At 42.2% G+C, this 22,104-nt stretch overlaps 1 protein-coding gene across 2 annotated transcripts in view; it reads left to right on the plus strand.

Annotated features, from left to right (window-relative positions):
* PLPP4 (phospholipid phosphatase 4) overlaps positions 1–22,104 on the plus strand; it is a 1,071,056-nt gene that overhangs the window by 539,887 nt on the left and 509,065 nt on the right. For both annotated transcript variants that reach the window (XM_069611950.1, XM_069611951.1), the window contains exon 3: positions 14,055–14,145. In XM_069611950.1, the coding sequence (XP_069468051.1) occupies positions 14,055–14,145 (91 nt within the window). The remainder of the gene's footprint in view (positions 1–14,054; positions 14,146–22,104) is intronic.

Below are 22,104 nucleotides of genomic sequence, written 5' to 3' on the forward strand. Positions count from 1 at the left end.
TTCCTGTTTGATCATGGATGTGGGATCTTTGTTAAGTATTTTATAGTTGGTTCTGTCGTCCAGCAAGGCCATCACCATTTCCTTGTATTGTGTTATGTTCTGTATCACAATACCTCCTCCCATGTCTTCAGCTTTAATCGCAATGTTGTTATTGGTGGATAGTTGCTTGAGGGCCCTGCGTTCAGCATTGGTGAGGTTGTGTCTAATGGTTGGCTGAGTTTTCTGAGTTTTCTGGAGTTTAGCAATCTCTTGTCTGACACATCATTCGAAGGTAATGAGAGCCCGTTCTGTCTCGTTGTCCCTTGGGCAGTAATTGGATTTAGGGTTCAGACCTGTGTCCTCCGGTTCTTGTCTCTGGTCAGTGTCTTTGAAGTGGGCTTTGAGTCTAATAGACCTGAAGAAATGTTGTAGTTCATTCTCCTCAGGGTCTGCCACTTATTACTGCTATAGATCTGGCTGTTCAGGATGTGAGGGGCCCTAAGGTTCTGCTCTTTGGGCCCACTGGTGCATACATTGTTGACTTGCAGCCGCCTTCGGAGTTGGGCAGCCTTAGAGTTATTATTCGGGAATGTACATGCAGTACTATGAATAGGCACGCCAGGTAGTCTGAGCCCACATATCTATCAGGATTGCCAGAGCATGCAGTCAAGCTTCTCATCAATCTCCATCGTATGATGCATGCCTCAGGGTAACAGTGCCTATATTAGTTCAACACATAATGCCAACTCTGACTTTTCTGTATCACGTATGTCTAGATGGTAGTCCATGTATAACACAACTATTCTAATGCAAGCATTTAAGCCTTCCTAACTCCCTCCCTGCATCTGCAAACTCCTAGCCGGCTTCCCCACCCTCTCACTTCACCATTGCTTGTGCTATCAATCCCAGTAGACTATGGTCTGGTTGCCCCGGCCGGGGGCCCAATACCCTTCCGAGAGGAATGTGAGGCTTTGAAACTACTAGTATGGTGATTTTCTGCAGTTCAAAAGAATAGTAACATGACATGCCATCACATGTCATGCTCTCGTGCAAATCCTGAGACTGTCCAAATGAGGGCACATGGTTCAATGTTTGAAACACTGAATTGTTAGGTGGGGTGATGTGATACATTAAATAAGCTCTGAGCTCAGTGTGCATTGTGTACTTGCTGATTCAAGCATACAGCCCTTTTATCACAGACATGATTTTCAAATATTAAGTTCTGTGGTAATTCCTATGTTCCCTAAATGGTGTATGATGTTCTGCAAAGAAGCAAATAACCCTCATTGGTGCTATTTGACCCATTCCTCATTCTCAAAGAGTTTAAAAAAGTGTAGGAGTAGGAATGTACGAGACTGCTCACCTTGAATGATAATCTTGTATTAGAAAATAATGGCTAGGTTTATTCTAGGTTTTGATAATGTGCTTTGATCAGTTAAACAAGTGTAGCATTATTATAATGACTGCAATATGTACTGGAAGTGATCACTGAAGCTGAAAATTGTAAGTTTTAGAAAGGGCTAGTTTATGATGTTAGTTCAATTTTTAATCGCTGCTTTGGATATGATATGATGTGGCATTTTGCAGAGACTAAACAGCATTTTGCCTCTTAATATGTCTTTCTTTCTTGGAAAGGGTTGCACTCAATATAAAACCTACAGTCTGTTTCTTCTCTGAGCATCAAGGCAATGTTTAATTGTGTGTACTGGCCACTGTTTGGTTGCACGTTTGTTACAGTATTCGCACACAGTAATAATTAAGAAATAATAGAACATTACAAACACAACTGTAATCCCTGCCACTTGGTCTCCTTTTGAGGTCTGCCAGAACCCCTGAACCTCCTGCATAGCGTATTTGTGTGTCTGTCATGCATAAATAAAGCCCCTTCAGTGCGCTGGAGGCATTCCGGCAGGACACAAATGACAATAATGTATGTTTCCGAATGCCAGGCCGGTCTCCAGCATGGGGGCTGCCTTTGCCACTTCTGTTCTCATTCTACTTTTATTCATACAAACCACAGCCCCCCCCCCCCCCTTCAGATATTTTTTTTTCTCTGGTCCTGCCACTGTCGGCAACAGTTGGGTTGGAGCTAGAAAATGAGTACCTGAAAATGTGACTCTCTCCCACAGGGAGGTAGAGAGGGAGAGAAAGTAGCCGAGTGATTCAGAGACAGACTGAGGGCCAGATTCTGAAAAATGAGTGCAAATGAAAAACGTGCAGAGGATGCGCTCCATTCGTTTGCGCTCATTGCTGAAAACGGCATGTCGCCTTATTCTGCGAAGTAACCTGCGCATTTCAGGAGGGGTGGCCCGTGGTGCGAAGATGAGCGGCCCAGACCTCTTACATGCATTAGTAATGGGAGCGCGCTCCCGACACTGATATATATAGCAGGCTACACGCAATCAGATTGTTGTTGGGAGGGCGTTTCACCAAGGCGGGCCGTTAAAAGGCCCATCTCGATGAAATATTGGAGGGAAAAAAAGCATCTGCATCCCTGTGTGGGGTTTGGAAATGCAAGTGTGACAGCTGCGGTATAAACTGCGGCTATCACCAATCCAAATCCAAAACCAAAATCACGATACGGTCAAATGTGACCTTGTAATGATGTGCGCCTCCCTGTGCGTCTCGCTCTGAAAAGGCGCAGGGGGAACACCCTTGTTTCTGTCCATCCCACTGAGATGCGCTCATCCTTTGTGAACTGAGAAGCTCCTTTTATTGTCACACGTGAGGAGGGGCGCTAGCCCAGAACGGTTTTAGGAATATGACCCAGAGAGAGAAATAGAATGTAGGGCGCGAGGAGCGAGCACTAGATCCGCCTACGATGTGCAACGTGCAGCTACTACAGGCAGGATTCCTGTGGAAGCCTCTCAGGACTCAACGTGATCCTCCGAGACAGGTTCAGAAGGCTACCAGGTGGTAATCGATAACAAATGAATGAACGTTTTTTCAACAAACTTTAGCCAGGAAGTAGTTGAAGATTTGAAATAGTGCAACTTTACAAATGGTGGGTGTCGAATATGATGTGACAATATTGACCTTACTCTATGGTGTGAGTGCTTTATCAATTCAAATAAATAAATAAATAAATACAATGTTGTCCACTTCTATAACTTGCACGTTTGGTAGAAGCGCGCCTCCTATCTGTGCATTTGCTGCATGAATCGCCCAAGGGCAGTGGCTTCTTCTAAGGGTGCCTGTGCTTTTCCTGGAGCAAATGGGAGCTGTGTTCAGGAGTGTTTGCTCTCCAGAGGCAGGGGGTCTTTTCTGTTGCATTCTGCGTTATCAGCAGCTTAATTACTAGACTGGACACACTTGCCTGCCAAGGGGTCCCCAGTGGTTCCCACCCGCCGCGGCCGCAAATCGCAGGAGTGCGTGAACAAAGCAATATTTGGAATCCCACGCCAAGGCAGTTTTCCTGAGGGGGCACCGGGATACCTGGTGTCAAATGCCAGCTCTACATCACATAAGTGGCATTTATTCCTGCAGCTGCTCCCGCTTCAAAGAGCGCTGAATGGTGGGAGAGGGGGCAGTGGGGGAGAATCCCCACAACTGTTCCTATATCCTCCAAACTGCAGCAAACAGGGCTATCTATTATGTATTTATTTGTTTATTTGTTTTGGGTATTCATAACCTTTACAAAAGCACTTCAACATACACAACACAACTAAATGCATATTTACAAATCATCTTACCATATAAAAACATCCATTAATACATAATACACAATTAATATATACAGAAAAAAAACAGAAAAGAAAATGTGTATTACACGTACATTCAGTATCAGTGACTTTAACTAATACAGCAGCTGACTAGAACGCCCACTTTCAAGAAATGTTTCTATCTAAATCATATTGTTTGACTGACAGACAGATCTTCCTTAGAAATCTTACTACCTACCACAAGCTGAAGAGAAAAATTACTTCCATGTAGCATTTCGAGTCATAATCTTTCAAGATCCACATTGTCCATGTTCACAAATTTAAAAAAATTATGTATACGTTCACTTTGCAGTGCTGTACAATAAATTAGGACGTGTTGTAAGGTTTCAGATAGCCCAAATATACCACAAAATCTGCAGAAAGAAGAGGTTCCGTTCCTTCCTTCCCGATGGTCTGTGATTTCCCTGGTAAGCAACACATTGCATTTAAAGCGCATACATTCATTACGCCAGCCTCTACCAGGAAACTTAGTCAAGTCTGACTCCACACCACCCCCAATTTTATGGCCGGACACCAGGTGCTTATATAATTTGGTTCCAGCTATTTTAGCGCAGGTAATATTCCAATCCAGTTGCTCTGCATATTTTTTGTACCTTATTTAGCTTGAATATAAGCAACTCACACGTTGCGCCAAAGGAGGTTAGGTACACCAGGATTTCCCTTGTTAGCTCGTTTAAATATTCTGAGACACATGTACCAGTACAGATCCTGTTTCCCAGCAGATCATACATAGTGTCTTTGTAGCTCACAACTAGTTTCCTAAATAAACAAACTCGGCGCCACATAACCATGCTTCTTATGGAGGATAAACCAAGTTCATACCGCAGCACTTCAAGTGGCACACAATTGGGCAGGCACATAAAGACTGATCTTAAAATCAGCCTCATATTTATCCAGCTCGTCAATTGCCCACCTAGGGAACAGTTCCAAGCCATAACAGAATTGTGTAATCACCTTAGATTTATAGTAACGCAGGGTCGGTATAAATGAAAATTTCCCATATTTAGCATCAATTTTTTTAAAATAGATCATTTGTACCAGCTCCTTTTTGTCTAGAAATAGCCGATAATTCTGTTTCTTTTAATTTCGAAATTGGGTAACCCAAATACCGCAGGTGCGATTTCACACACAGTTTTTCGTTGTTCAAAAACCAAACAGGATTGCCCCTTGTAGCACTGCAGTGTAGCTGTAGGATCACAGTTTTCTTTGTGTTTATCAGGAGGGAATTGGCAATAGTATACTCTCTAAATTTTGTTAACAAGCGCTGCAGTCCCCGCGGGGTGTGATCGAACAGCATAAAATCGTCCGCATAGGTCGACCAGGATATCTTTGTTCCCACAACTGTAGGTGGCACAAAGGCAGCTGTTTCAAAGAGCTTGCCAGCATCTGATACATACAGGTTAAATATTGTAGGTACAAATACGCACCCCTGGCATAAACCATTTGTAGCGGAGATCGACTGTGTAAGGATTCCTGTATTGCTTAGGCGTACCTGTAGCTTCGAGCCTTCATATAGATGATACAAGATTGTCAGTAAGTGCGAAGGTTACCCCGGTAGATGTAATTTGCCCCAGAGAATGCTCCTGTCCACCATGTCAAAGGCCGTGGTTAGGTCTATTGAAGCCACGTAGACTGGAGTACTACCTTTTTTCCAAGCTTTTTGTTATAAAATATTCATAAGTAGTTCCCCAACATCCGTGGCCACTTTTTTTCCGAAAGCCAAATTGGAGACAGGATAGAATCTTATTTGTCTTGGCCAACTCTTGGATGTGCTTCTGTACTAAGCCTGAAAAGATCTTTGAATCTGCATCCAAGAGTGCAATGGGTCTATAATTTACAGGGGGTGTCCTGTCACCTTTTTTATAAATTGGCACTATGTAGGCAATGTGCCACGTATTAGGAATTACTCGGACTCTAACTATGTCCTTGAACAGGAGGAACAATACCTTGGCCCAAACCATTGCATTACCCTTGAAGATGATGTTTGTCAGTCCATTGGGCCCCGCCGCCCTCGACGGGGAGGCCTTGTCTATCAAGAGTTTGATATTGTTTATGTCAAAGTGAAAGTCCCATGGGTGTTCTAAAACTGTTCTTTGCAGAGGATTCTTGATCTTAGAATTCTCATAGACCAGGCCAAAATGACCCCTCCACTGTTGCTCCGATACTACACAGGTTTGTATTCGGGCCTGTTAGACATTACGATCATTTATTAGGGCCCAAAAAGATCTTGCAGAGGTATCCCTTAAGGCTGCCAACATTGCTTCGCTATCACCCTGATGCAACTTTGCTCTGTAAGCTTTAATTAGATTTTTCGATTTGTTTTAAATTTTTATCCCCATAGCCTCTCTATCAGTATCAGATACAATCTGTCTGCACAGACATCGCATTTCCCTTTGCCGTTGGTTTTTTAATGTTCTTATTCCAGCGTCAAAGGTATGAAGATGGCTTGACTTCCTCACATTTGTCTTAGGTAGAAGTACATTCTGGGTAATAGTTGTGTGTACATAGTAATCAAAATGGTCAACACAATACATTGATACTTTTTGCCCAAAACCAGTGTTGTAAAAATCAGATTGAAATACAGCCTTAAGGCGGTCCACGTTATCCTTATGCCAGGTAATACGAGTTCCAGCTTGATTAACCACATAAGTATCAGTACATACCCCCTTTTTCACCTCACAATGAATACCTCTAAATTCAACCTGCAGAATCTTGTGGTCACTGCATTTGGTTTACCTTATGCACATTGAACTGGCCAGACCGCACAGAGAGACAGAAAGAAAAATGTAGTCTATTTTTGATTAAAATTTACCATTAGACCAAGTATCCTTATCTACCGTATCACCCCATAGTTCCGCTAATTTCGTTAATCCCCATTCCTCCAAAAAATGACCCCAGAGTTGTCCCTGGATATTCTTATTTGCAGAATCATCTCTCATACGATAACATTCCGGTCCAAGGGTGCATTTCCCTCCCATACGAACAGGAATATTATCATTGAAATCGCCCGCCACTATCAATACTGCTTCCGATTGTAGTAAGTAGGCTTCTTCAATCATTGCTCCAAGTAGTATTAATGAGTCAGTCAAGTGATTTTTAATGTTCCAATCAATGTTAACAATCAAAAAGTGGGTGGGTCCCACACAGTTAACCAATTCGAGGAGTACAGCAAGGCACCAATTTGACAGTCTAAAGATTTTAATTACAATTGGCCCCAATTTACCATGTATTCCAATTGCCAAACCCCCGGATGGCCTACCCAATTTTCCTTGTGTTGCAAGTTCATAAAACACAATAAAACCAATCAAGAGCACAATGAGAGGTGAACCATGTCTCCTGCAAGCAGAAGAATGCACATTTACACAAAATATTACAGCTTTCCAGAGAGTTTTCTAAAAACCAGTGACCCCTCGTATTCCATGACACAAGGGTGAATGTATCTTCAATCTTAGATATTCGGTTTTAAACCCTGCAACTGCACTATGGAATCTCGTAGAGTTAAGGCCAACCATCGTAGGCTAGACTCATTAGAGTCAACGTCATTAGTTTTCAGGGGCTTACTTATTAATCTTTCGACCTGTTCCATGCCCATACCCTTAGGTGCTTGTAGTTCAACACCTCCCTCTGCGCCTTGTATACCTCGACTGTAGCTTACAAGGTCATAACCAAATCGATTAAAGATCTCCACTTCCGCTAGTACAGCTTCATAGATAGCTCTTGAGTGGAAAACTATCTGGATATAGTCATATCTTTCCGGATGTATATAATCGAGTAATTTGATGTCCCCAGTTGAGATAAGACTAAGGTTCGGTATCTCATTGAATAGTGCCAGAATTCTCCTTCTATTCAAGATAGGGTTCCCTTATTGTTTCTCACTCCCCGGCAACCGACCAGGCTATCAGCCCTACTGGCGCCCGGACTTGGGAGGACCAGACTCCAGCTCTCCTAGAGCCCACCACGATACTCAATTGGCCTTGAAAAAGACTTAGGTTGAAACGGGCGTCGGCTGTTTGCACTCAATTATGTTGATAAATTGGCAATAATTGCCACATTGATGCTGTTTTGGTTCTGGTAAACCAACAAAAATAAAAAAAATCACATGCACCAATAACCCCTTGACTCGACCATGACTAAAACCACAGGCAAAACTGCAACTTCTTGGACTAATACATCCAACCAGCACCTACACAGATCCGTAGGTTTGTCATCCCCACCAAAATGTAAAAAGTCTACAGCTGATCCAGAATGGAGCAGTTCAGGCCGTTTGTGGTCTCGGTCATCGGACCCATGTTACTGAGGCCCAAAGGAGCCTGTGCAGAGGAGCAGCTGCACGCCTCTGCAAGAAACCCACCCTGTACCTCCCATGTGTTGGAAGCCTGAGATTATGCTGTGTTTGACACCAGCAGTTGTGCCAATACTGCATCCTATGTTCGAAAGAAGATACCCGTTGAGACAACCATATCGAATGTATCCCCGAAGGGATGACCATTTGAGGGAGGAATTCCCTGAAGGAATATAAAAAAAGAACAAAGAAAGAAGTCTGTGATGTCATAAGCGAGTATGAATAACGTCTCAGGATACTGGCTAAAGAGGATGTATGGATCCTACAGAAACTAATGACGAAGTAAAGAATAAAGAGAACCCTCAAATATGAAAAAGAAGGTTACACGTACACAAAGTGCTGCAGAGAACCAAACGTTTAATAATTGTACAGATTCTGAAATGCAAGGTAGACTGAGTTATCATAGAAGCTGGCTATATGTAGTGAATTGAATGCACGTGATGTCACCATTATACAGAAGCTGGATATCTGTATCATGAATTTGAGTAAACCAGGACTCGTGAAGTAGAAGGGGAAAATTGTGTGGCAGCAAGAATAAGCTGAATCCTGGAGCCGCATGGTGAGGTTGTTTGGCCTGAAGTCAAGACTGAAGCAGTCAAGCTTGACTGTCTATTCTGGAAAGCAGTGAAAGTGCAAAGGATGAATCATCTCCTGTTAAGGTGCAAAGAAAGAACATCATGAGTGCCAAGTTTAATTAATTTCAAGCATTTAAAAGCTGAAAAATGGACCAAATCGTGGTCTCCTGTTACGTGAGCCATGGATAAAAATAGAGTTCGAACTTGGAGTCCTAGAACACGATAGTGAGCGCTCTCACTCCCATGTATTCTAAAGACAAGGATACTTTGCAAGGCCAAGTTCAAAGTCAATCTTGATGGCAGAAAGCATAGGCGATGAGAGATGTTGGGCTAATTGGGTGGGGAGGTAGTGTCATGCCCCATCTCCTTGCACATAGGTCTGAGATTACATGTTGCTAAGTGAAATGAATGTTCCATACATGGCACAAGTGTGTCAACCAATTGTAGTGGTCCATATAGCAAAGGACCTTGTAGTTTGAAGACCAATAAAAAAACATGTATCTAATGTTTCTGAAGATGACATGCTTTAGAGGTAGGCACATGTTGTCCACCCGATGGTGGGCAGCCAATCACAATCCTAGTTCCTATAGATAATATACTAAGATGTTCCCCTTAAGCCTAACCCAATCCCCAGTAGGTTTTTTCATTATTTGCCATGTAGTATGGCGTCACCTCTGACTTATTTTTAATATATAACCATCTTTTTATGAAAAGATTGTTGAGAGAAATTGAGCGTACGTCTGTTGATGTTCGTTGTAACACTTGTTTTAGATCATTGTTAATAAAACAGTACTTTGCCACCTTCCTGAGTTGGTTTGGTTATTTGGACTCAGAGTTATTCTGTGAACCCATCCATTGCATGCACGTTCCTAAAGGGCCCTAAGCTCAACTGCATTGGCTGCCTGTTAGTCAAAGAATTAGGCTTAATTGCACCGTGCTAGTCTTCAAGTGCCTGGCAGGTGAAGCACCTAATTATCTTTCAGCCAGAGTCTCTAGACGTCCTTTTAAGCAAACTATTCACTTCTTCCGCAGCAACCACGAGTCTCCCTGAAAAAGACTGGAGGTTCAGGCTTTCGTGCCTGGGCTCTGAGTCTTTGGAATCAGCGCCCTTCTGTTCTGAAGGACTGTGTGTCAAGCGCCCAATTTAAAAAAACAACAAAAAAGGCATCTCTTTGACTTGGTGCAGGTTAAGCACCTATTCACTCACACTGACTGTTCTGCACTGTAACTGCTAATTTCTGTTTTTTGTTGTACTGTCTTGTGAGCGCCTTGAGGCTCATAGGCATATGGAGTAATAAACAAATGTAATAGATAGATAGATAGATAGATAGATAGATAGATAGATAGATAGATAGACAGATAGAGAGTTACAGAGAGAGAGAGAGAGAGAGAGAGAGAGAGAGAGAGAGAGAGAGAGAGAGGGATACTCACTCCCAGGCCTGTGCTTTTCAGAGCATCTTGTTTTAATATCAATGATGCATAGTTCTCATGCTATCCCACAAGCTGGCATTCAGCAATATTCGGTCCACGCTTTTGTCTAGTCATTGACTTGCAGTGTAAGAATTAGTGCTTTAATGGGAGTGAGAAACAATAGGGAAATTAAGCATTTTCATCTAAGGAAGAAGACGAAGTAGAGAAGACATGGATGAGTTAATATTAGCCCTTATTTCTGACTTGAACTGTCCAAAGTGCAGCAGACTCAGAAGTCACTGTTTTTTTTCGTGAACACATACCCTGTCTCCCCGGTTGCACTTCTCCCTGCTAGGCAGCAGGACCTGCACCCTGTGCTGCTCCTGCTCAGGCCTTCAGTTCTGCCATGTGCTGGTTCGGCACCCCTGGCTTCTCGCATGCCTCAGATTTTGTGGTGTTCTGACCCCTCTCCGTCCAGAATACTTGTGAATGCAACTGCCCCTTTCGGGCTCTGTGTTAAAACTTATGCTAAAGACCCATCAGCCTACCAGACAGAATATTGTATGGATTGTGCTACCATTCTAAGATGGCGCCCATGAAAACTACTGTTTGCCTCAGCTTTCAGAAAAAACATTAGTGGATACCATTCTAAGATGGTGCCCATGAAAAATACTTAATAAGTCAGCTTTCAGAAATAACATTATACGGTGTGTGCTACCTTTCAAAGATGGCATCCATGAAAAATACTGCATGTGTCAGCTTTCAAAAATAATGTAATACGATGTGTGCTACCATTCTAAGAAGGAGTCCATGAAAAATACTGCATGTGTAGGCTTACAGAAATAACGTTATACGGTGTGTGCTACCATTCTAAGATGGCGTCCATGAAAAATACTGCATGTGTCAGCTTTCAGAAATAACGTTATACAGTGTGTGCTACCATTCTAAGATGGCACCCATGAAAAATACTGCATCTGTCGGCTTTCAGAAATAACGTTTTAAGGTGTGTGCTACCATTATAAGATGGTGCCATGAAAAGTACTGCATGCGTCCGCTTTCGGAAATAACGTTAGGGAATACCTTTCTAAGATGGTGCCATGAAAAATATTGCATGCAACAGCTTTCAGAAATAACATTATAAGGTGAGTGCTACCATTCCAAGATGGTGCCCATGAAAAATACTGCATGTGTACGCTTTCAGAAATAACGTTATAAGGTGTGTGCTACCATTCATTCTAAGATGGCACCATGATAGAAGATACCTTTAGCGGAAATATCACTGAAGGTTATACCTTCATTTTCAAGATGAAATCCCTCAATAAATCTGCTTGGAGGTATTACTGCCTGTTGGGTTTGCAACTCAAAATCAAGAGCACTGAAAAAGCTGACGGTAATTCAGTTACCTCCAGTTTTTTCAGTTACCTCCAAACTTGTAATTGTCCCAATAAACCCAGCAGGATGGAAACAAAACATACCATTAATAGCATCCTTCAAGAAATAGCTCCCTTCTTAGACAGTTCTGCTCGTGCCTATAAAATGGCCACCGTTATAGCAGAGAATTCACCAAGAGGCTCTCATTCTGTCTCACAGAGAAGCTGATTGGCAGCAGGGTCTCTCAAATGAGTATCTCCATAGCTCTGATGGAGGGAACAGCTCTCTCTAGGCAGATCTCAAAACGGCTGGATCTGCAATTCATGAATTACTTGAATGCCTCTATCACGGGCAAGGCTGGTCCCCGGTGGAGTTTATGGGAGAGGGCTATATCATTTTGAAATTGGACCCTGCCATGGGCGTAATTGTAGAGGGGAACGGGGGGGACAAGTCCCCCCCCCAACATTTGTGGCATGCCTTTTTGTCCCCCCCATCTTTTGGTGGGAGGGCCTGGGTCCGCATTGGGGCTGCCGCATTGATTGATCATAAAAGTGGACAGCGTGAGCCTGGCTGAGGTGCCCAGCCAGGCTTGCGCTGTCTCATTACATAATGCAGGCATGTGCTCTGCTGCATGTATCTTTGCTGGAGGGCAGGGCTGCGGGCTGGCCCTAGTGAGGGTTCACATTTCGACAATTACCTTTAGGGTCAGGAGTGTATTTAGCATTGCATGAGTGGGCGTGAGATGAGCCACTAGATGCAATGCATGTAATATTCTCATTCACACCCCCAAACGGCCCACCCCTGCCCCGATGACATTCTTTGGTACCATTTGTGGCAGATCGCATTTATTAAAGCGCTGTCCAGGTGCTCTGGGGCAAAATATATGGAAACCTCCAGATTTGCATATGGATTGCACCAACAGAAATGGTTTCACGGAAAAGAACATTGCAAGAAGCATCAGTCTTTGTTATGTAGAGGCACCATGGTAGTGACTTTAGAATAAGTTGCCATAAGCAAGCCAAGTGACAAATATGTTTGTGGTGCAAAATACCAAAAATGCACTATTGTTATGTATGGAGAAACTCTATAGTTATCAGGCTTTTTTATTATAATAGCATGATATATTAACATAAACTTTGAAGTGAATCAGAATCACGTACAGAGCTTCAGATAAGACACAGTGGGATTAAATTAATTGCCCAGGAATTCACCATTTGGTTAAATAGTGAAACTGGGATGTGGACAATTTAAGCAACTGTGCATATCTTCCCAGGTTTAGTTGATATAGATATTTATTAAGGTATTGCTTTGCATTTCATGTGCTTAAATAATTATGTATAGCAGTGTCTTGGAAGCAAAGCACATTACATAATAAACTAGCCTTTCATAGTCGACTAACTGTACACTATATATATTGTCAGAGAAATATGTTGAGGAATGAGAGTATGGCTTTAGTTTTATTCTCCCCATCCTGCATGCAAAGTCACAAAAGTATCATGCATATTAACGTGAGCCTAACAAATCCCCCTTGGGTTTTAAAGCCATAGTCATTATTTCATAAAAGATGCAACATTATGCACCCTTCTCACTTCTGATCACTCCCTCCCATTCACATATCAAAAGGGACAAACGTCCCTGCTAATAGTCGCCCCCTGCCTCCCCATCAGTGCCTAATGTCTCAGAGTGTAATGCTCTATTGATACAGAGAAACGTGAGGACCCTCTGCTTCCTGGACCTGCTTGGGACCTCCTTGGGACATTGCCCTGGCACCAGGACACCTCTACCATTCGGACAGAGTAAGGCGTGCTGAGCAGGAATTGTTTGGCACACATTGTCCTGCCACTGGGACACCTTTACCGTTGGGCACCCTCTTTGAGGTGCCAAACGGGAGTGGCATCCCACTGACAAATGTCCCAGTATGGCCTCCCGCTCGGTCCACTGCTGCTTGGGGTCATTTGAACACAGGAAAACATACCTTAATGTTAATGAGTCAGAATGTTGCAAGTAATTGATGAAATAAGAATAAGCAACCTAATGTGCTGTTTTAAAATCTTGCAGGCATTCATTTTGTATTACGTTGATATGCTTGTTTGAGTCAGTGCCCTGGTGGCAATAATCACACACCAGCTCCCTTCAACCTACTGGCAGGCCCTCTTTAGGTAGAGGGGACACAGGCTTTGTTCACTGTTTTTAATGCAGTGAATTCTAAAGACCAACTGTGGTGTTATACGTTTCAGAAGACTGGCGTGCCTTTAGAATTGAATTATAAAGATATGCCACCAGTCTAATGGAAGTTATAACAGAGCATTGGTAATGGACTCTTGTGGTGTAGTAGTTTAGTGTTGTCCCTCAGAGCCACTGTCCGCCATCCCTCCACCCGGCCCTTTCTTTCCATTGTCATGCCCCCCCCCCCAACATTTTCAGCAAAGTTACTCTACTGGACCCTGCTCACCTTCAGTTTATCCCACCGCCGGGCCCACACTCTGTCCTGGCTCCATGCACCCTTCCCCCCCCACCCTCCATGTGTCTCCCACTACTGTTTCTCCCACTTGTGTATCTCTCTGAGCCTCGGTGTCTCGCATGGTCAACATATCACAGCCACATGTCTGTCTGCATTCAGTTCTCGTTCTCTCACTCTTTTTCTTTCTTTCACAGGCTGTCTCCTTCCTCACCCCCTTGGCTGTCATCTTTGTGGTGAAGATAATTCAGCGGACGGACCGGACTGAGCTGAAGGAGGCGTGCTTGGGTAAGGGATGCTATCATGTTTCCATCTGCATGCCTCCTATGTGATTGACTGATTTCTTTCCTCCATACAGTGTTATATTTACCTGGCCCCCTTTTGGTCCCTTAGCCCCATTTCAGCGCCAAATCTGTTGTTCCGGTTACACAAGGCTGAACTGCAATGCAGCACGCTATGTGCAGAAAATATTACTAAAATTCACAAAAATGTTCAAATTTAAAGGGTGTTTTCCTTTTTAATCAAATATTTTTTGCCGATTTTGCAACAAAAAAAGCAATAGGCATTGGGCCTGATTCATGGAAAAGTGCACATAGATCCGGCAAAGCATGCGGCCGAGAACGACTCTGTTTTTCTGCACGCTCCGCGTATTCATGAAATTGTTACTCAAAAGTAAGTCTGTACGCAAGTTGCAGCCGCAACGCCCCCGATAGGCTCCCACGCAAAGCAAAAACAGCCAGAAACAGCTACCTGTGCGTGCTACTCGGGCACGGATACATGCACCCATGAAACATACGTACACATTTCTGTAAAACTCAGAAATATCTGCATGCGAACCCCTGTACACCGGTCCTGCTTCCCACTACACTGTGTACGTGCACTCCTAAATTAGATCGGAACCCCAGTCCCATACTCGCACCCCTAAATCCAACATGCAATCTCATCTCTGCAAAGTGAATCCTATGCACAAGTGGCTTTACACTTGCCTATTTCAGCATAACAGCGAATCTTGCGGCGTGAAGCCTGCATGGAGGAAAGGGCGCGCTGTTAACTGCTGTTGTGGCTGGAGTCCCCTTGGAGTGCCCCTTCTTACCTTTGTTTACTTGAAATTGTTGCCGCTCCGCATCGCGTGAGTCTGCCTGCATCCATCAGCTGGCAGCAGTTGAAGAGAGCGGCCCGCAAACAGGCTGAATTTTGCTCTCACGTGACCCGTGTCACGTGACATCTTGAAGAGACGCCACCTGGACTATCCTATTTCAGCATAACAGCGCGACCCTTGCGGTGTGAAGCCCGCGTGGAGGAAAGGGCGCGCTGTTAACTGCTGTTGTGGCTGGAGTCCCCTTGGAGTGCCCCCTCTTACCTTTGTTTACTTGAAATTGGTGCCGCTCCGCATCGCGTGAGTCTGCCTGCATCCATCAGCTGGCAGCAGTTGAAGAGAGCGGCCCGCAAAGCAGACTGAATTTTGCTCTCACGTGACCCGTGTCACGTGACATCTTGAAGACACGCCCCCTGGACTATCCTATTTCAGCATAACAGCGCAACACTTGCGGCGTGAAGCCCGCGTGGAGGAAAGGGCGCGCTGTTAACTGCTGTTTACGGCTGGAGATGGCGTTATCGACTGGTAAGCGTTCATCATTTGTACCCTAAAATTGATAGAGGTGTTATTTGACTTACTAGTTGTTTTCAATAACAGTCAAAGATGGAGTCTACTAAACCTCGTACGAGACTTCAAGAGAAAATTGAAGAATCTATAGCCTTAGCTCATGCTAGTATCAAATCTCCTACTGGTACTTTATCCATAGAGGAGAAGTCTAGATCAGCTAAAAGCAAAGTAAATCTTGTCCAGAAACGAGATATAAAACATACAACGATTTATCAAGCTCTGAAGACACAGAACCCTCTGACCAACAACATTGATGAACAGATTCATTCTATAACTGGAAATCCTGCGGAGATGATATCTATTCTTCCTATCGAAATCACATCCAAAGAGAAGACCTTAGAAGTAGATCTTACAACACGTACTTTGTCTCCAATCCAAAAGAAATCCGAAAACAATAAAACACAAAAAAAACAGACTTGAAGATTCCTGCTTTACACCATCTCTTAAAGAGCGAGCAAGGTTAGCAAAACAACAGTGTCAATTAACTTATTGTCCTAACAACTCTATCTGTGATAACAATATGCAGACCCTACCAATTAGGATTGCACGGCTGTCGCTTGATATCACTGAAATAGAAGCAATAATGGATTCACAAGTGAAGAGAAATGAAGTACCCAAGGGAATTTGTCCACCAGTACAAACGAATCAAATAAATACATCGACACCAATACTACACAAAGAAAGACAGAAGAAATCTAATTCATCCATGGAAAAATCGGCTGATCTTGCAAATAGACAAAGAACAGGGATCCTAGAACATTCTGAGCCAACGAGAGATTCATTTAAATCTCCACAAAGACTGCCCACCACAATGCTAGATTTACAAAACACTCTGGTTGCAGTATTATCCAATGCAATGATTCCATTCTTGAAAATTCAGGAATCCATGGTTGATGCAACGAAAGACCAAGCGACACTTCTAGCAATGATTATGACGAAACAAACTCAGTTCGAATCTTTCACTAACGCTATACAAGAGCGAATAAAATATGAAGCTGAAACATCCAGAACTTGGCAAGCACACCTAGCCGACATGGCAAGAGTAGACCGCTTTGATAAACAGAACCTAATGGAAACTGTGTCAACTATAACTAAAAAACTAATAGATGAAAAAGGGAAGAAATAGCTCTATACGACACCACAAACACAAGCAATAACAAAAGAAACGCAAACTGATGAAGAAAATACCATCACCAGCGCAAACATTAACCAGTCAACACAATACGAAATGCAAACATATGCGGCTGAAACAAATAATACCTTACAGTCGATAATTACAGCCACTAATGAACCATCGACGTGTCCACCTTTTGACATATTTGATCTATCTAAACGAGGAACGATAGCACACGATGTTCCAAATAAGCCTCTACATAGAAAAGCGATTAAGAAATCGCAAACAGGATCACGTGCGTTCTTGAGAAAAATACAAACGATTCAAAAATCTTTAGGTGAAAAAACAAAGTCTACTGATCAACAAAAACTATCTAAGACCTTAGTGCACAAAGATTCTACTAACAAACCGGCAATGTCAAGTACACTGCAAATAATACCACAAATTGCCAAACAACCACTACCTGAACCATTGGATGAACTATTAGCAGAAATTAATCTTGATGTACCAAATTTGACATCAGACAAGAATTCACTGCCAGGGACTCTGATCAGTGAGGAATCGTTGATGGATAATTCAATTTACATGAATCAACAAGATGAGGATTTGATAGTGATTGATGAATGTGATGAAACAGCCCTATCCTCCTCAACACTAACACAAAGGTCAGATGAACAAGACCACAACCTCAGCATCACCTACTGTGACACTCTAATCCGGCAAATCAAAAGAAAACCACAAGCGGGTGAATGTACATACAAGTTTCCACCAACCTGGTCAGAACGCCGGAACCGGGACAGCAATGGCGGAAATGAAGAGCCTCCCTGAGAGTCCTGAGCCCCCTACCCCTTCGGAAGGAAAGAAAACCTCAACAGGGAGAGGCAGGACCCCCAGGGAAACCCTCAAAGGGGAAAAAACCCTGGACGCGTTGTCGGAGATCCTTGCAGAAAGATGGCTATCCAAGGCACAGAACTCCTGGCTCGATGGCAGTATCACAGGTTCTATCGGGAGAAAATAACAGGTAAATATAGGAGGAAACCGGAATAGAAGAACAGAATTAATACAGGTGAGTATGTTCTTACGGATGGTGTTGGTAGATTCTAGCTGTTGATGAGAGGTGAAGATTTCTCGGAGTGAAAGGTAGGTAAGGACTGGAGTTCTAGTTCCTTCAGGAACTTCGAGTCAGGAAGACTTGGGATTCCGCTGTTTTCACTTTGTAATAAAGGCTTGGGATAGGATATCGAACGGGTTCCCGGAAATGCAGGCTGAACGGTAGTAATAGCTGGAAGGGAGCGCTGGAAGGGAACGGGAGCGTCATGCAAGTCAGTAGCGACGCGAGAGGGCGAAAGCCTTCGGTTCTGAAATAGTGCCACATGACTTGTTGTAAGAGTCAGCTGGTTGCGTGGATGAATCATGTGACCTATTCTTGACTTGTGCTGGCAACGCGGAACAACAGTACCGCTAAAACTGATAGCATTGACAGGAATAGACAGCGCTGCCGTACAACAAAGCGCGGAACTGCACAGTCTCCACTTATGCAAATGTAAAAAGCAGCGATGACGGAAAGGTGTAACACCTACTCAATAATATCAGATGATGAAACTTGGTTATCTGTTGAAAGACAGAAAAGTGCAAAAAACCACATTGTTAAACCAATCCCATCTGGGAGTCCTCTAATCACGAGACCCAAATTTCAAAACCCATTGAGTACTACGTATGCATATAGAGTAGCATTGTTTCCATCGATGCAATCCGAAGAAGTGCCAGTGATGTTAAACAGAGCTAACATCTTACGCTTATTCAAAGTCATACCTGAACTCAAAACAATTGGATCGTCTGACATTGAAGTTATAATCTTCCCGAACAAAAATCATATGGAAGAAGCACACATAGACTTCTACACAGAAGACATTATGCAACACGTTCTAGAGGCAAATTACCAGCTTGGAAAACTTGGATTTAAAACTGAAGAAATAATGGTAACAAGAATGATGGCCGAAAAAAAATCAAAGAACATTGCTCTGTTTGACCAAAATAAAAAGAAACATACAATGATTGAAACAACTAGAAATCCAATATGGAGAAATACCACACATTCTCCAAAACAAAGATATGAACGAGAAAGAGACACTCGAACTCAAATGACCAAAAAAACATACCTATAACAATCAAAGGTTAAAGAAGTTGCTATAAACAAAATATCCCTTACATCATGGAATACAAGGGGCCATAAACATCTTTTAGAAAATCCATCTACCACTCTTGCGGAATCAGAAATAATTTGTCTACAAGAGACTTGGTTGACTGAAGAGATAATTTGTGAGGGATATATAACTTGGTTGAACCCCGCAATACCCTCGATTTTAGGCAGACCAGCATCAGGACTACTAACCCTAATAAAAATCCATGCTACCTGGTCAATAACGGCAAGAAAGAACATCAACCCGTGGGCACAATATATTACCATCTGTATGTCAGCCTTTAATTCTGTACCAAACGAAAACAAGGTGACCAAGCATTTGGAAAATTGTTGTATTTCAATCTTCAACATATACTGGAACCCTATGGCAATCAGCGATAATACATTAATAGATGCAATTTGTGACGAAATTGATGCCATCGCACTTTTGAACAGCGACAATGAATTCATCATAGCAGGGGATCTCAATATCCATCTCTTCATCAAAAAAGGCCAGAAACTCACAGAACAACAAATGTCGCCACGTGCATGTAAATGGATGAACGAAATGAGAATTTGCAACATTACCTTAACAGAGCAACCTACAAATGAGGCAGAACTACCATACTCGACTTGGACTAGTGAAACCTCCAGCTCAATTATTCATTACATCTTTGCCTCGGAAACCTTACAAAATTCAATAATTGCAACTAAAAACATTCAACATTGTGCAAGTGATCACCATCAAGTTTCAATCTCATGGGCAGCTCAAAAGTCTATTGTGGAACAAATAATTTTACCAGACTTGGAAGTATCTAATGGGCTAAATAAACTAAGAATTCGAAACCATCAAGTACCAGAATTGCTTGCATCATTCCAAGAAGCCCCATTGAATGATGCAAGCAATTCTGGTACTTGATGGTTTCTGAATTATGTAATGGATACTTGAAAAATATAAACTGAAACAAACGAGATCCATGTCTAATGTGAAGACCATCCATGATCATCAATATAACCCTGAAATCAAGAAAATGAAACAAGATCACCAGAAGAGGTTACGGCAATTGAAAAAAAACAAACAACCCGATTTTGAAATACAAATGAAAAAAGAAAAACAAAAATATTCGAACTTCCTAAAAGCAAACAAGGCGATGATAAAACAATGTGATGCTGAAGCAATTTTGAAGGCCCTACAAAAGACAAATACGAGAAATCTATGGTCAATGATGAATGCAAGTTCAAAACAACAAACACTTATACAGGAAGTGGAATCTCATAAATGGGTCGAGCACTTCGCAGAAGTGTACAATAACAAAATATCACATTTTTCAAACAACAGAGGAAATGACAAATGCATCTGGAACTTTGAGTGGGATGTTGATGACATAACCAACCAAATCAAGGTCCTCAATTCATCTAGAGCACCAGGCCCGGATGGCCTGTCAAATGCAACCCTCAAAGAAAGACCGGAGGAATGGGCAACATTCTTTTTCCATCTGTTACTTCTTATAGAAAAAAGAAGGGAAATTCCAACAACCTGGACAGTTGCGATTTTGGTACCAATATACAAAACAGGGGATCGAAAGAATCCTGGAAATTACAGACCCACAACCTTGCTTGATCCGTTGGGCAAACTCTTCGCAAACTATCTGCAAAAACAACTCAACAACTGGGCAGCAACCAACAAAAGACAAGCGAAAAGACAAACAGGTTTTGTGACCAAGATTGGAACCAACGTCAATCTATTGCTCCTGAATATGGTAAAAGCAGAAGCCATTGCAAAAAAACAACAAGGCTATGCCATTTTCATAGATCTCAAAATGGTGTTTGACTCTGTAAATAGGGGTAAACTCTGGACGAAATTAACATCATGGGGTTGCCCTTCTTGTATCCTGAATCCAATAATACAACTAAATTCAAATACATCAGTTAGAGTTCATCTAACAAAGGATGGTAGAGTGACAGAATCCATTCCAACCCAGAATGGGTTGAAACAAGGATGTCCTCTGGCCGCCTGCTTATACAATCTTTACACGAACGACCTTGAAGAACAAATACAAAATCCATCAGCAAATCCACCAAAGATTAACAGTGAGCCAATCCAAACATTAATCTATGCTGATGATATCATCGTACTTGACAAAACCATAAAATGCTTACTAAAAACCCTGGACAAAACACAAATGTATATGTGCGAAAATGATCTACAAATCAACACGTCTAAAACAAAGGTAATGAAACGCTTGACGCAGAATAAGAAAACTCAACATCCTATACAAATCTTGCTAGAAAGTCAAGAAATCACTTGTATAAAAACAATAAAATACCTGGGTGTTTTGATAAACTCTTCAAAAAATGAAAAAGAATGGTGCGATCATATAGAGAGCAAGGCAAGATCATTGGCAAGACAAGGCAGATTTTTTCACTTGAAATACGGAACCTATTCAGCAAAGGCAACTACTTTGTTATACAAACAAAAGGTAGTCCCAATAATAACGTATGCTTGCGAAACCTTAATAAGCCAGAAAGTTGTTAATTGGCCTTATCTTGAAGGGCTATACTGGCGGAAAACATTAGCTCTTCCAAAATCATTCCCTATTGCAAGGATACGCTTTGAACTAGGGCTACAGTCGATCCAATCAATAGTTACATGGAAGCAGATGGATCTCTATAGAAAAATAATCTCAGATGACAATATCCCATCACTGGAAATTCTAAAAAGAAATGATCTGGATATGCATACTTCAGCTCTTTCCACATGGTCTATGAATATAAAAACAAACATGCAAATGGAAGAAATATCGGATGACATGCTGATTAAGAGACCACAGCAGGCAAAACGAAAATTAAAAAATAACGACTGGATAAAAACTGTAGAGATTCAAACAACCTACAAACGTTATCTCAAATGTGACATCGAGACAAGAGCTCTTAACGAATTACCTCGTTATTTAACGCAATTTCTAGATAGAATGATCCGTGATTTGTTTCTACGATTCAGGTTGAATATACTCCCAACCAGAGACTTTTTAGCGATGATAAACAAAACAGATAACACATCCCCAGTCTGTAGATTTTGTAAAGGAGACCAAACAATAGAAACATTATTTCACTTGATCATGGTGTGTCCTCTGCTAAAAGAAAAAATAGATCTATTCAGAGACGCTTTCAAGATATCGAAAAAAGCAATGACAACTGAAGAAAGATGGGCTACCTTGCTACAAGGAAATGACCAGTGGCTTATTATCACAATAATAAAATTTTGGATGGAAATTATGAAAGAGACTTAAT

This window comes from Ambystoma mexicanum, chromosome 8 (assembly GCF_040938575.1).
Source record: "Ambystoma mexicanum isolate Mex_15411 chromosome 8, UKY_AmexF1_1, whole genome shotgun sequence".
In the NCBI taxonomy this organism is placed as follows: domain Eukaryota; kingdom Metazoa; phylum Chordata; class Amphibia; order Caudata; family Ambystomatidae; genus Ambystoma; species Ambystoma mexicanum.